The sequence below is a fragment of the Kryptolebias marmoratus genome, linkage group LG14, assembly GCF_001649575.2.
Source record: "Kryptolebias marmoratus isolate JLee-2015 linkage group LG14, ASM164957v2, whole genome shotgun sequence".
Taxonomy (NCBI): domain Eukaryota; kingdom Metazoa; phylum Chordata; class Actinopteri; order Cyprinodontiformes; family Rivulidae; genus Kryptolebias; species Kryptolebias marmoratus.
Window position 1 is genome coordinate 18,677,589 of NC_051443.1, and position 15,620 is coordinate 18,693,208.

The 15,620-nt window shown below is 37.6% G+C and overlaps 1 protein-coding gene across 2 annotated transcripts in view; it reads left to right on the top strand.

Annotated features, from left to right (window-relative positions):
• Positions 1–15,620, top strand: part of LOC108232678 (rab GTPase-activating protein 1) — a 59,926-nt gene that overhangs the window by 5,005 nt on the left and 39,301 nt on the right. The window contains exons 2-12 of one of the 2 annotated variants that reach the window (XM_017410615.3): positions 3,083–3,318; positions 4,768–4,797; positions 5,692–5,956; positions 7,125–7,338; positions 7,434–7,608; positions 10,762–10,922; positions 12,327–12,437; positions 13,514–13,580; positions 13,678–13,780; positions 14,072–14,241; positions 15,026–15,194. In XM_017410615.3, coding sequence (XP_017266104.1) covers positions 3,166–3,318; positions 4,768–4,797; positions 5,692–5,956; positions 7,125–7,338; positions 7,434–7,608; positions 10,762–10,922; positions 12,327–12,437; positions 13,514–13,580; positions 13,678–13,780; positions 14,072–14,241; positions 15,026–15,194 — 1,618 coding nt within the window. In that variant the 5' untranslated portion in view covers positions 3,083–3,165. The remainder of the gene's footprint in view (positions 1–3,082; positions 3,319–4,767; positions 4,798–5,691; positions 5,957–7,124; positions 7,339–7,433; positions 7,609–10,761; positions 10,923–12,326; positions 12,438–13,513; positions 13,581–13,677; positions 13,781–14,071; positions 14,242–15,025; positions 15,195–15,620) is intronic. The other variant, XM_017410616.3, reaches the window with a different exon arrangement.

Consider the following 15,620-nt stretch of genomic DNA (forward strand, 5'->3'; position numbering starts at 1 on the left):
CTGTCAAAGGAAGGCCCTTGCTGTTACCTGTGCATGTGATTATCTGTCAAATGCCTCCACAGAAAGAGATGCATCCAAATATGTAAAGATTATTAGCACAGATCAGGATTTTTGTTATGAAAGTTCTCTGGTTTCCATTTGTAGTAGGGATAAATCTCATTCGAGCTGATTTCAGTTGCTTACATGTAAACTGTTGTAGAGTGCAAGAAATGCAAAAAGCCTCAATAGCTTTTGATAATATAACTTTCTTTCCTATTTTTTTAATATTAGGGATATTGTTTGGTACTACAAGATATGAGCACCAAAAGTTTGCATTTCACAGCTTTTGCCAGAGGTTGAATTGACTAAATGGATCATGTTGGGTTTCATCCCACTTCTGAACTTTTTTTTTTAAGCTTTTAAATCACAGTATCAGTAACAGTCAGTATCCTTAATGACTGGCAGTAGATTGTGTGTCTTCTTGGAAGTGCACAAAAGCAGTGATAAGGACCAGCGTGGCTTGGCAGGAGCCGGCAGAGATCTGTTGCTGAGGCCAGAAAGGAAGGCAGGGTGACAAAGCAGCCATTATAAGTCTGTTGGAGCTGCCGGCTGGACGGACAAAGTGCTAGGTTGTCTTTGCATACAGATGTGGGAGTTATTTTTGCCGTTTTTGAGACATAAACAAGTCAGTAAAGCTAACTTCCAGGGGAGTGACCTCATAACCCTGTTCAAAGGTCTTGATTAAGTGAGAAAACACCTGCCTTGATGGAGGATGGATGTTGGTGCCACCATCGTCAAACAATCTCAACAGTCTTGCTGATAAATGCTTGTATTGTTTTGTATTTGCATTGTACACAGTTATAAAACTAAAGTGCATGGTGGAGTTAAAACAAACTGTGGTTTGATTGCTCATTTACATTTATACATCAATACACCTGAAAGCTATCAAGAGTATACAGTAACTTCTGCTGATCATGAACAGCAAAAATGGAATCATCCAACTAGTATTAGAAATGCATGTATTTGTGAAATACTTTGAACTTCTCTTCATGCATGAGCTGATTATTTTTATATTATAAATTGTGGGGAAAAAAAGGTAAATAGAGGTGTGCTGGTATTAATGTGTCCTGTGATCAGAAGGGACAGAAGAGCTCCCGTGCCTCCATGTTTTGATTGCATTCACACAGGTAGTAGTGCTAATGGTACAGCAGGTAGGAGGAAGACAAGTCAAAAACATGTCATCATTTCTTCATTGCATGTAATTTGAATAAACCTGGAGCTCACTGTCAGGCTACTTCTCACAGTGCAGCCTTGTGGACTATTTATGAGACGGCTCTTGCTGTGTATTTTTTGCGGCATTGCCTTTAGAAATAATTTGAGATGACACATTAAATTCCATACTGTGTAGAGAAACACCTAAAATTAAAAGAACATAGCTCCTGCATTTTTGTCCGTTTTCCTATTGTTTAAAAGATGAGATGTGCTGAAGATCTGGGAAAACTCACCAGCAATAACATTTCCACAGTCAAAATTTCACAAGTACTCCTCTTGGGCTTTTTGCAGGAAAACAAAAGCAGGGAATAGCTGAACATAGTTTATTGGTAGGTGTGGGCTGTGGACCCGTTAAAGATAAAACCTTTAGGTTATGTTGGCACTTGACAGATTTCATTTTAATTCAACAAACTCTTCTACAGTAGCTTTGATAGAGGTCATGATTTCAATTCATTTGTTGCGGACCAATTTGAAGCTTGCATCATTCTTCCAATCACTGGGATGGGAGAGTAATGTTGCACATTACCGTTTGACTCAGGCTTAAATCCACAGAGCACATTCATCCAGAATTTGTCCAATGTGAACAGCAGGAGGCAACGAGACTAAAATTTCTGCTTTGGTCCAGACTTTGTGAACACACCCTTGATGTGTGTGAGGATCAGGTTTGAGCTAGTTTCTAATGATAGATACAGACCTACAGGTTCCAAGTTTCCCATTTAATCAAAGGTGCTGTGTTGCAGCCTCCTTGTTTTTTTACAATAGAGGGGGGAAAACCACCCAGGACTTTGGGAACAATATTTGTTGCAGTGTTTAATTTGTGTTTGGAAGCCGAATTGCATTCCTATCATGACAAAATGTGAAAACCTTGTTGCTTCAGAGAGGGAGAGACAGAATTACTGGGAGTTTTCAAGGTCAATATCACAAAATTTTCTGAATTAAGTAGTTTGGTCACTGTTTTTCCTTTTATTTTTTCATTGTCAGACTTAAGGTTTGGTAAAAGAAACAGGAAGTGTAATCTTCAGAAAATTGAAGGACAAGACCACGGGATGATGGGAATAGGCATTTTTGTTGTTGTTCTGGTCATCTTAGTGAATATTTGGCAGATTCTTCTGCTGAGCCTTTCTTCATGAAACACACAACATCATCTCATTTTATCAGTCATTGCCTCATGCCTTTATGGCAAAGATGGAGCTTATATGTTTTCTTTTCAGAGGTTTTACAACAAATATGCACTGAAACATATACTGTTTATATTTTCTTATTTGAAGGCTGCCAGTGGCCGTAACTTAACAGTAAAAAAAAAAGTGTTACTTGTGGTTCTGCCAGTTTGCTGGAAAATTGGATACTCATTGAGGAGCAGAATGTTTAAGCTGTATTTTTGGGCACTTTTGACCCTGTAAGTGGAAATAATGACATGTATTAGATGGATGCATGTAGCAAAGTGGCTTGTTTCATAGTTTTTCACTTGCGTTACCATGGCTTTGCATTGCATTCAGGAGCACATGATTCGTCTTTACACTGCTGAAATACAGAAAATAATTTCAAAAAGCCCACAGATCTTTTAATTTGTTTGATTTTATTGCTTTTTTATAATGTCGTTCACCACTAAATCTGAGCTAAACATCCATTTGCTCCCTCGTTTTGCCGTCTTTCTATGCGTTTTGTAAAACTTTTGACATTGCAAAACCCTCTTAATGGGAATATATGGTCCGGTTTTTATAGTTTGTAGAGATTCTGCTCACCTTCAAAGATGCTTTTCATGGATTTCATCACATCATGACTGTTTTATGCTTCTTTCTTTTTATTTATTTATTTTTTTTCCCTTTTCTAGGTGATTTTGCTCATCATCTCCCTCCACCTCCGCCTTCTGTCTTCCATTCATGAGCAGCGTGGCTGAATTTAACAGCGGCAGCCATGGATGACAAGGGCTCGGTGGGGAAGATTAGCGTGTCTTCAGACTCAGTGTCCACTCTCAACAGCGAGGACTTTGTCCTCGTGTCCCGGCTTGGGGACGAGACACCATCCTCCACTAACAATGGTAGTGATGATGAAAAGACAGGACTGAAGGTAAGGATGGTTGGTGTAGATGCAGAAGCAGAACTACTGAGTCATGTTGACCTGTTAGTATTTGCATCTGTAGCGACCACACTTAACTTTGAATTCAGAAGAGATAAAGCTCACCTGCCTCTGGTTACAAATAAACATAGACTACAACAACAAAGGAGAATGGCATTCAAATTGTCCTTCTGGCTAAATGGTGGCATGTTGGCACCTTTTTTATTTTTGGTAGAAACAAACAACAACAAAATTACCCATTGCAGGATTAACCAAAACATTCTGATGCTCATTCATCTTTATTTACTTCTAATATAAATCATAAACCTTTCAGGTTGGGGGTCATTATTTACATAGATTTATTTGTTCATCACTCGCATGTCCAAAGCTCTCGACCATCTTTTTAAACACGCTCACACTCCACTAACCACTTTTTGTGTTGCAATTTCATTCTCATTTAGTCTTTTTCTCATATTCAGCAATAGACCTATATGTTTAGATTTTTTTTCTATTTTCTTATCATTGCTTTTAAAAAAATCTTGTTGATTTACACTGTTTGTATTAATGTAGAACACGCTGGCTAAAGGTAAGGTTTGAGGTATCATCTGTTGGTTTTGCACATGTTTTTGAAAACTTGCTCACAGTAATTCACAGCTGAAGAAACTATTCTTGGTGTCTCTTTTTGTGTGCCAGTTTAAAGAATAAAACAGACTCAGTGGTCAGATATCTCTGAATGTATTTGTTCTGTTCATTTAAAAAAAAGAAGAAGAAAATTCCTCATGGTATATTGAGAGCTTTTTTTTAGTGTTTGCTCAGGAAGACACTCGGTTTTAAAGAGTGCAACCACTTCAAGCTCACGTTAAATCTATTTGTAGGAAATGTAATAATAGTATTTTCCAACTAGGGTGTGGCTTTTCACAAAGAGAATAAAGACTTTCTAGGAACTGCGTAATCTTGTGTGTGTTCCTCATGGGTTCGTATTACCTCTCTCCTCACGTTTTCTTAAATTAAATCAAGCGCCTCACTCACGTACTCATGCTATCAGTTGCTGTAGAGAAAAGTGTGTTACTGTGGTAAAAATACCAGGAGATGGCGCCAGAATAACATGGATATTGTATAATCGTTTGATAAAAGGATGTAGGACATTTTTCATGCTAGGACAGAATACAATGTTCTATTTTGTTGTTTGTATGGGCAACAAAGTTAAGCGTGTGTCCTGCCAACTTAGTGTTTCTGCTTTCTGTCAGCGAGATGAAAGCCAGCACCTGACACACATTCACATTTCTCACTGTGTGGAGGTAAAATCACTCCCTTCATTGACGTTTGGTCATCTTATGGTGTTTTTTTGTTTTGTTTTCTGTTTTGTTTTGGCGACACGCTTTTTTTGCCCATTCCCCTCCCAGTCAGCTCATCTAGTCAGGAGAAGAGTCGGTGTGTCTAAACTTGTTGTTTGTTATGCAGGTAATTTCTGAGGAAGGTGTCAGCTTTAAGGTCAGTCTCTTCTCAAGCTATTTTTCCTTTTTTTTCTCCTCAGAGACAATCTTTTACTTGTATAAAAATGATCTTTCTCTCTGTGATGTGATTCTGTGGTGATTCTGTCTGTGCCTGTTTCTGTATTTTTCTTGTGGAGGAATGGCTCTGTAATATTAGAATTTTAATGAGGGTAGAAAATGGTGTTTTTAAGTTACAGGATTTAAGTTACCTGCCCAGGATTGTTGCTCCACCTGTAAATCTAAAGCCCTGGTACTTCTGTTTAGTGACACCGCAGGGCTGAATGTGTGAGCCTTCACAGCAGCTTTATATCAGTTTCTTTAAAGAGGAAACATGTTTACTGTGTCATCTGTCCTGCTGTAGATATAATAGCATTGGATATACTACACCTCTTCAGCTGCAGGTATTACTTATGGTTATCTTTACACTGTTTTGTTGGTCAGTACAGTAGTGCCCTCTGCTGTTAGCTGCTGCCAACAGAGGCAGGAATAAAAGGCTTTGCTTCATTTTGTCACAGTGTGAATTTTGTATGTCGTGGTTTTGAAACAAGTGTATTGACAGATTTTTCTGGCTTAGCTTCTTCATTGTGTTGATTGAGTTATTTTAGACCACTGAACTAATATACTGACTTTACTAATAATCACTAATACTGAATAAAATGTAATCACAATATATCTCTAAAGCCAACACATAACAAATCATTTTTTCAACACACTTCGATCACTGACTTGTGAAATCTGAGTAATCTGCTTATTATTTTTAAAGATTTTTGGACAGTTCCTATGCAGTGGGGGAAAATTGGACATCTTCTGATGATTATTGCGCAGACTTTTTAAACATTGCACGTTTGTGTGTAAATCTGTTTTTTTTTTTTCATGCCCGTGTCTGGATCAGATCGTGGGGAATGGAAGTGAGCAGCAGCTCCAGAGGGAGTTAGCGGACGTCCTCATGGACCCGTCAGTGGCAGACACCGGGCTCCGATCAGAAAGGGGAATGAGCGGCGTCGGCATCGGTGCGAGCGACCATGGCCTTCCTGCTAGCACGCCATCACCTGTGCCGCCCGGCACGGACCCTCTGAGCACATCACCACCCAAGCTGGAGATGGTGCTTCCTGTTCAGACGGTCCAGGAGAGCGAGCTGAATGAAAGGTCTTACAGAGGTGAGACGACGCATTCTCATTCTCATCCTAACTCTGATTTTTATTCTTATTTTATCTAATTTAAGACTTTCATCTCCTGCTTTATTGAATTTTATGTCATGAGCAGTTATATCCAAAATGTCAAAGTTCTATAAATCATATTCTGCTTTTGTTTTTTGTTTTATTAGTTTTGGAGTAGATGACTTACACATGTGCGTTTTTCTTCCTTTCTATTCACTTGAAGCCTTTCCTGTTTTTGCGTATTTCTTCCTGTTTCAGTCAGTATGCACTTCTGTTTAAAAGTCTTAAGTAATCTCTCGTTTTATGTGTTTCTCCAGACTTGAGCAATAGTTTTTCAGGCTTTCTGGAGGTTTTTTTTTTTAAGTTTTTCGTTGGACATTACCCCCCTTTTCATTCATTTTTTTCACTGAAATCATTTTGTTTCCAGTATTTGACTATTTCAGAAAAATGTTATCTTCTGTTTGTTAAGCTGCTTGACCTATAAATTATAAAGGTAAATGTTCTTAAACTTAAAAGATGACCCAGTCTTGTGTTGACACTTAACACAACTTGACAAAGAACAAATATTAAATGGGATTTTTAGGGACTTTTTTTTTACCAGCAGACTAAAAAAGAAAAAATGAATTCCAACTTTTACCTAAATCTATTGAAAAAAATCCCTAAAATAACAGTTTAAAATATATAATAAAAATATATAATAATATTTTGGCACTAATATTGTAATTCCAAAGGCACTTTTAGCTGAAAACTTGGCATCCAGTAGATGATCAGCTGAAGGTTGATGCATCTTTCACATCCTGTTTCAGGTCTTTACTGATTTTTTTTTCCCTGTTTCTTAATAGCATTGCTTTCAGTTATGTGTATCTGCTTTAGAATGTCTTTATTTGAGGCTGGACATTTTATTTGTCCTTCTTCTGACCATTTTTTAAAGTATGCCTTTAGGGTCAGGTACATAGACTGGACAAAAATGAGTGAAAAAGCAGCCAAAGTGAAAATAAAACTATTATAAAGAATTTCAGGTAACCTGTCATGCTATTGCTTAAGACTGCTCACCAGAAAGTCTGACTTCTTGGAAGCAAAATTGAAATAAATTGGGAGAGAGCCATGAGAAATAAAAATCAACATTTTCTCGCTCCTCCTCTCCTTTGTTTTCGTCTCGACTCTGCAGCAGATGAATCATCCTCAGAAGGAAGTCCCTGCAGCCCGATTCCAGATGAGGACAGCGTTGTGTTCAGTCAGCTGACATATCTAGGGTGTGCCTCCGTCAACGCCCCCCGGAGTGAGGTGGAGGCCCTTCGCATGATGAGTATTCTCAGAGGGCAGTGCCAAGTCCCCCTGGATGTCACGCTTTCAGTTCCAGGCGTGTCTGAAGGCACTGTCAGGTCAGCAAAACACACGTTAGTCATTTGTCAGCTGGAGCTCTGCACAACCTTCACAATCAGTGAATATTAAGATAAATTTATTGATGTGTTGACAGGTTGTTGGACCCCCACAACAACACCGAAATTGCCAACTATCCCATCTATAAGATTCTGTTCTGTGTTCGAGGCCATGATGGCACACCAGAGAGCGACTGCTTCGCCTTCACTGAGAGCCACTACAATTCTGAGATCTTCAGGATTCACGTGTTTCGCTGCCAAATCCAAGAGGCGGTGAGAAATAATTGTTGCTGTTTAATTTAAATGTTATTATAAAAGTAGCTCTTAATTCTGTATAAATGCTGCATACAGAAGGTTCGCATATAGATACTAAAGCATGTGAAGAAAGCCTGTTTTCTCTAAATACACATTTTAATATACACGCAAAATCAGGTATACTAAAAAATATCTTCCAAGTGTGAGTTTTGGAGCTCCAGTATGTGGCATTAAGCCATGTGTTGCAGATTTCAATGCACTTTAACTTTGAGGATTTGAAATATGATGTGCATTTAATGTATAAGGGAGAGACTGATTGATATTCTAAGAATATACACAAGAGGAGATTCACTATAAACTGGGTTAAAGAGCTACCACTGTGTTCAGTGACCTGATTTCTTCTTCATGGAAGCACTCAGCGTTATGAAGAACCGTCAGTCAGATGCTGTTTTATTGGTTCCACATTATCCAGTTACCCTGTGAGTCTTAGACACTCACGCCAAAACAGCAAAGTGAATCAGAACAGGAAGCCGAGGTTCACACATGGATAATTCTCAGCGGTAACCGGACATTTCGCTCTCTGCGTCCACCACCTTTTTTTCCCCTCCTCATTCTTTTTTTTTTTTTTTTTTTTGCACCCTTTTCCAATTCTCAATCTACAAACTCACCGAAGCTGTTTGCCACCTCATTTGGTTGCTTATTTGCACGACACAGCAACACTGTCTTCCCATTTGTTGCCGTTTTTTATTTTTTAAAATAAGTTAATTTAGTCATGTGCCTCTCTTCCTCACAATATATAACTCCTAGCACTTCCTTAACTAGTGCAAATATTTGACTATTTTTACCTATCGTACGCCTCCTTAATAAGCGTTCACAATGTGTTTTTCAAAAGTATTGCTTATCAGCGTGAACGTTCCTAGCCTATTCTTAGATAGTCTTGTGATAGGCTGTCAAATCAGATAAAGAAAATCTGTTTTGAACCATTCATTGTAGAAATAAAAAAGATCAATTTTTTTGTAGTGGGAAAATATTCCAGAGTAATTTTAGTTGTTGATCAGATTTGTTTTGTTTGTTTTAATCCAACTGTTCATACATAAAGCATACCACCTCCTCAGTCAAACCCCATGGTTTGTTTGTAATAATTGCCTGTTCACTGATGGAGAGCCCCACTGTGCCTTCCACCCAAGAATGCCCTTTTCTGACTGTTAACTTGCTGCTTTTGTTGTGTGTTATACAATACACATAAATTCCTCTTTTGTAGATTTGCTTTATGCAAGTCTGGCCTCTTAATAAACTGAATTACAGCTGGAGAATCAAATATAAATTGAACACTGAAAGGACAGAGTAGGTTTTTGCCGTGACATCAGTTAAAATGTCAAGTTTACATGTTAGCTTGGACACGTAGTTAATGCTGACTTGTAGGGAAAACTCAAAGGTCTGGCATGTTTCAGATTAAAAGCTGTAACAGTTTCTGTAAGTACAGGATCCGATTCAAAAAGCTTGTGTTGATATCAAAATCCATCTAGGAGTTAAAACATTTTTCCTGTTGTTTCAGTTTGTTTTTTTCTCCCATAAAGGCAGCCACACACTGGGCAATTTTAGACATTTTATAGGTTTTCTGCAAAACTCACCGTTTAATAGGTATTCAGGTAATTGGACATGACTCTAATGTATGCACTGCAGACTTTATGATGTTTATGCTCCCTGAATTGTAGCAGTGAGGCCAGTCGGGCGTCAAACTGAGCTTTAAAACCTTCAGAATTTGATTCCTTTCTATGTTCTTCTGAGCATGATGAGCTAGTCACTGCCTCAACTTCACAAATTATTTTTTTATTTTAGCCTGAAGTTAAAAAGTTACATTTTCTATGTACAATTTATGTCCTGGAAGAGCTCCTTCACGTTGTACACGAAGACATCCATTAAAAAAAAACACTAAAAAATGGAAAGGTTTGCTCTGTCTTCAAATTAAGCACACAACACTTTCATTGTGTTGAACGTTAGTCTTTTATCGAAACAAGGGGTGAGCTTTTTGTATAACTGTGCTCTTTCTTTCAACTCTCTTCCCTTCGTTTGTGGTTGCTCAGAATACAGCCTCTGCACAAACTCCTGATGTTCTTGTTCTGTACCAGTGGAATAACAAACACCGCTTTATTTGCAGCTCTTGAAAAATCAAGAGGGTTATATTTTTATGAAAGCAACAGCTTCTACGTGCCATCACTTTGCCACTATGTTTCAAAACTCAATTTTAATTTTTTTTTTACGAGATTTAGTGAAATGAGCCTTTAGTTAGGGGACAACTTTTAATTATTTGACACAGTTCAGTAAAAATGAGAAAATAAGGCTTCTTATAGAGAATGTTTTTTGAGCTGAACATCCCGCTCGCTTTTGGAGATTTTGCAGAAAATTCAAACATAAAGGCAAAAATAAATCAGCACTTTAGAATATATATTTTAGGGTATGAAGTTATTGCCTCACATTTTTCTTTTGTTCCTTCTGTCACACAGTCACAGCAACAGATGCACAGAAATTTACTGTAATGGAGTTTTCAATTATTACTAATGGCTTATTTGCTTGGTGCTTGTTGTGTAAAACTAAATGGGCCAAAAGAACAAGAGATGTTGGTACACAAACTGCTTACTTCCTGCTATAACTGTGTAAAAAACTTTTAGAGCTTGAATTATTTTTACCTCTGTTTATTACTACCAAAGAGGAATGGAGGAGACACTGGGTATGTTTTGGAAAAAAACAATTTTGCAAGTGTTAATTATAATTTTTACTTTATGTCGAATGAAAGTAACTTAAAAATAACTTTGTTTCTCGTGAAACATGCAAAATTAGTTCCTTATTGGAAAGACTGCTGAACAAAACAGCTTTTCCAGCTTTAAAAAAGTTGTCTCAAATATGATGTTGGCTCAAAAACCTTTTGTATTCGAAAAGAAAAGAACAAATTATTTTATTCATGCTGAAGCGTGGTTGTGCTTCGAGGGAAGTAGCTAAAGTCCTATGATTGCTTACATAAGCTCTGTCCTGTTCTCCAGTTTATCTAATCACAACAGTTTTACAGGTTTGTGTTTTTTTATTTTGAGGCCTAGATTGGATTTACTGTAGATTTGTTTCCTTAACAGATTTGTGTTATGTTAATATTGACTGTGTGTCCCTCTGCCCCTCCAGGTCAGCAGGATACTGTACAGCTTTGCCACAGCGTTTCGACGGTCAGCTAAGAAGGCAGTTCTGTTGTCTCAGCAGAACGCTCCGCTGACCCCCGACAGCGACTTGTTTACCTTCACGGTCAGCCTGGAGATCAGGGAGGATGACGGCAAGGGTACTTTCAGGTAAATTCACGCCCGAGCGTCTTGTTTTTTGTATGTGTAAGGGCACGCCAACCAGAGAAATGCACGTGTAAGTATAAGAAACGAAGAATAGATAATACATACTGTCTTAGAATTGCAGTATTAAAACTCAGTTTTACGAAATCAGTTCCACTCATAGTTTTTTTGTTTTTTAAAAACATTTCTACACCCCATATAGATCAGTGTCGAATGAATTTCCAGTCGCTCCAAACGCTGCAGCTTCCTTCAGCTTTAGATAACCTCACTAACAGCTGTGTGAACTACTAAAAATAAACTCGACAACTGATCTCGACTACACGCACCATGCTTAAAGTAAATTGAATGGTTGAGAGAAATGAGAAACACACAGAGACGCTTGCATTTATTAGTGCTGCAGATAAGAAAACCCAACAGTGGGTTCCTGTGTTTACTTTCTTCAACACATCGTTTTGTTTCCCTGCGTAACTGAGCCACTTCCATGTGTTCACACAAACAAAATAAAACAATACAATACTGATATTTATTTTTAGCCAGCACCCATTTCCTCCTCATTAGCTTTTTGATTTATTTTTGGCTTTACTTCCAAACTAAAAGCCTGATTTTTGTATCCTATCAGTCTTTTGTTTGCATGATATTGAAATGAGTCTTTGAAGCTGTGTGAAAATAACTTAGAACCTAACTGTAAGATAAGCAAAAGTCATTAAGAAATCCATAATTTTCTAATCGGTTTCTGAAGTAAAAATGAGACAGTTTGAAAATATCTGGTTCACTGAGATAAATGTGGCAATAAGTCCTTAATTAAAAAGAATCATGTTTTATCATCTGTCTACATACAGAAGTTTGCAGCAGTATCAGATATTTGCCGTGTATTTTAAAGTGAATGATGTTTTCTTTTACCTGGGCTTACTCAGCTTAAGGTTTTTTTGGGTTTTTTTTGTATTTCATCTGAAATGTATGTCAGTGGAGGCTTGGAGAATGTTGATTACTGTTTCTGTCAAAAGCCTGGTTCTTCTCCAGCTCCAAAAAACTGAACAGAAAGGGAAAAACAAAAAAAAACAAGAGCTTGAAAATGAACAGAGCCTTTTAAAAAGTGGCTCTTGTGTAGTTTTTAATTTTGAATAATGGGTCTATTGTAAACTTTAACTGATTTATATATATATATTTATTTCTTTAAGACTGGCCCAGTGTCCAGTAAGTCATAAATTCTGTGAAGGAGGAAGTTATCTACATGTTATCTTTTCTAATATAGTTTATTTAATCAAAACAATCATATCTCTTGTCAGCTTCTTATTAGGATGTATTTGTCTAATTTAAAGTGTTAGTAAAGCTACCTTTTTTAGTTTCTGTGAAGCTTTAGCGTCCTACATCACTAATGAATATTTTATGATCATTTATCCTCATATTCAGTGCTGTAGCAAAAGACAAGGACAAACAGAGCTTCAAGCTTCGTGCAGGACTGGACAAGAAAATTGTCATCTACGTTCAGCAGACGTCCAATAAGGAACTGGCAATCGAGAGGTAAAGTAAAGCACAAACACTCATTCATGCAAACAGCACATATTTACCATATATGTATGAATTATCGAAATGTAAACACTGGATATTACTTAAATATTGTCATGTTTGAGATACTCAAATGCTTGTATAAAGTCTTATAGAAAAAGAAATAATATAGAAAGTCAGATTGTTTTTCTGACAAATCTGCTGTAAATATAGAGCCCCATGGAAACATCAGAAATCTATTAGTAGAACGTGGCTTTCCTAATCAGTGGGACAAAAAGTAAGTTGCTTTAACGCTACAGAAGGGGTTAAATCAAGGTTTTGTCTCCGTAATGAACATTTCATTGTTCTTGTTGTCAAGTCCCTTTTTATGTTTTAATATGGAAGCAGCAGTACCTTCAAAAGATTTATTCAGACAAATAAAGCATCAGAAGTAAATGAAAATGTCATAAAAGCTGACAAATAAATCAATGTTCAAACTGTGGCACAGTGTTATCTGAGTTGAGGCTTTTGTTTCTGTAGATCTGTGCTGCGAAAATGAAATATTTCAGAAAGGAATTTGCTCGTCTGTCAAACTGGCGGATATCCCCCTATATTTGCTACAGTTATTGCAATTTGTCATTTTTATTTCATCCAAATATTCTCCAGAGAGGAATCACTCAGCTTTAATTAAATACAACACTGCTGAACATCTGTATGTCTGTGTGCCGTGTTCTAAGCGTCCTGGGACAGATTTAAGGTCATGATTAGGGCGAGTCTGTCTCAGAGGTTAATTTTTCACGCTTTAATAAATCAGTTGGATTTCAACATTCTTAGAAGACTTCCATTTTCTCCTTGGGTTGTTATTGTTTCATGATCTCAGGGAAGGTGAGGACTGAAAGAATGTGTTTAGTCTTTTTCAGCCTCTGGATTGTGTTAGACCATCAGTTCAGGAAAATATTTCCTGTAATTTATGTAACGTTTTCAAAACTTCTTGTGCTCTATAGTGAAAGAGTTATTGTTCTCTGCCTGGCTCCTCATTCCTTCTCCTCCATTTTTCTTGTGTAAATTGAATTGCGTCCCTTTTGTTCCCGTCCTGTGTTCGCGTTCTCCAGGTGTTTTGGACTCCTGCTCAGCCCAGGTAGAAATGTGAAGAACAGCGACATGCACCTGTTAGACCTGGTGAGGGATTCTTGTGATTCTCGAGCGTGTATTGCGAATGTAGTCGTGTGTTTTTGTGTGTGTGTGTGCCAACATTCTCCTCCTTGTGCCCCATCAGGAGTCAATGGGAAAGAGCTCAGACGGGAAGTCTTACATCATCACAGGAAGTTGGAACCCCAACACGCCTCAGTTCCAGACTGTGAACGAGGAAACGCCCAAAGGTAAGAGCCAAAAATGTGTCCAGTGTTTAGATAAGACAGAATTGTTCTCAAGATATTAAATCCATGGTTTATATCTACTGGTTGTTTGGTTATTTATTCGCTCTTATTTTCACACCACTGTACGGCAGACAGGTTTGAGTGTTTTGACTGTTAGCTGAGCTGTAAATTTAGAGCCTCATGGGAACATCAGATATCTATGAATAGAAAGTTTGATTATTCTTTTTTTAGGAGGTTGGAGTTACTAATTGGGGCTGATTTTTAAATTTGTTTTCTTGTTGTTGTTTTTTTTAGACAAATTCATGTACATGACGACAGCAGTGGATCTGGTGATTACCGAGGTGGAAGAACCAGTTCGTTTTCTGCTGGAGACAAGGGTCAGGGTGTGTTCTCCTAACGACAGGCTCTTCTGGCCCTTTAGCAAGCGTAGCTACACTGAGACTTTCTACCTTAAACTACGACAGGTTTGTTTCTATATCTCCTAACTTCATAGATTATTTTTGTGGTCAGATTTTATCCCCACAAGAAATGGTATAAATGTCTGCTCTGATTAAAAACTTTTATTTTAACACTAAGTTTACTGATTGTTGTGTAGCTAGTAAAGTAAAATGTGAATGTGTTATAATGAAAATAAAATGTTTAACTGTTGCATCAAGTGTGGCAGGAAATGCTGTAAGTTCACAACTTCTAAAAATCTATTTTACTTCATTCAGCCCTCTCAAGTTCCACTGTTTATTTCCAACATGAGAGCTGCACACTGAAGAGTTTAACTTTTTTCTTTTTTTTAAAGTCCATTTAGGTTTGACTCAGTTTGAGATGAATTGAGTTACCTTTCCTGATTGAATGTTCTGACAAATACAGTTTCTGTACTCTGTTCTAATATCTTTGTGAAGCAAACTTGGCAAAAGTTCCTTTTTTGGTTGATTTTCTGGACCAACACTAAAGAGCAGCTGAGCAGATGTTTGTTTTTTTATGTCTCATCTGAACCTAATAATCCATTTTCCCTGCAAGAAATAGTATAAAGATGGCCCCTTTAAAGCTAATTTTACATAATGGAACTGAGCAAGTTACTTGTTCAATGCACTTATTAGACATTGACATATGTGACTTTTCTGCTCCATGTTACCTAATAAAACCGTAATCTCAGTGTGTGGCGCATCCCGTAACTGTAATGTGAAAGCAGACCCTCCTTGCTGTTATACCACGTCACTTTTTACAAATAGTTTATCAGATGTCGTCTTTTCTCAGATGGAGCGAAAAGAGCGGAAGAGTCCTGCCTCTGACACACTTTATGAAGTGGTGAATTTGGAATCGGAGTCAGAGAGAGAGAAGAGGAAAACCACAGCCAGTCCAAACATCCTCCCCGCTGGGCCTGGTACCATGGCTCCTTCGCCCCCTGAGGATGATGAAGAAGAAGGTGATTGGATGCTGTTTTATTTTTACAACCAAAGGGATTGTTCTAGAAAATGCACTTGAATCAAAGGAAAAGAAAAACATTACATAAATCAAACTTCTGATACTGAAAAGAAGAATATATCTTGTAAGTCTAACTACATAAAGGCACTGAGTAAAGCCTCATCAGCCTATTTGTAGAAAAAGAATTCACAATCTTTCGATTGTTTTTTTTCCTACAGAACTGCATCACAGTCAACTTCGGTTACTTTGCAGTTTAATGCTGGAAACTATCCATCACACAGAAATAAAAGTGGTGCGCCTCAGCAACAAGAAATTACAGCAGCTTAACATCACACAGCCCAGCCTTATTGTGCTGCGTGCAGATATTTTTGGTATCAAATTGATCCTGCACTTTTAGTAAGAGTTAAAGCTCCATCCTGTGGGGCAG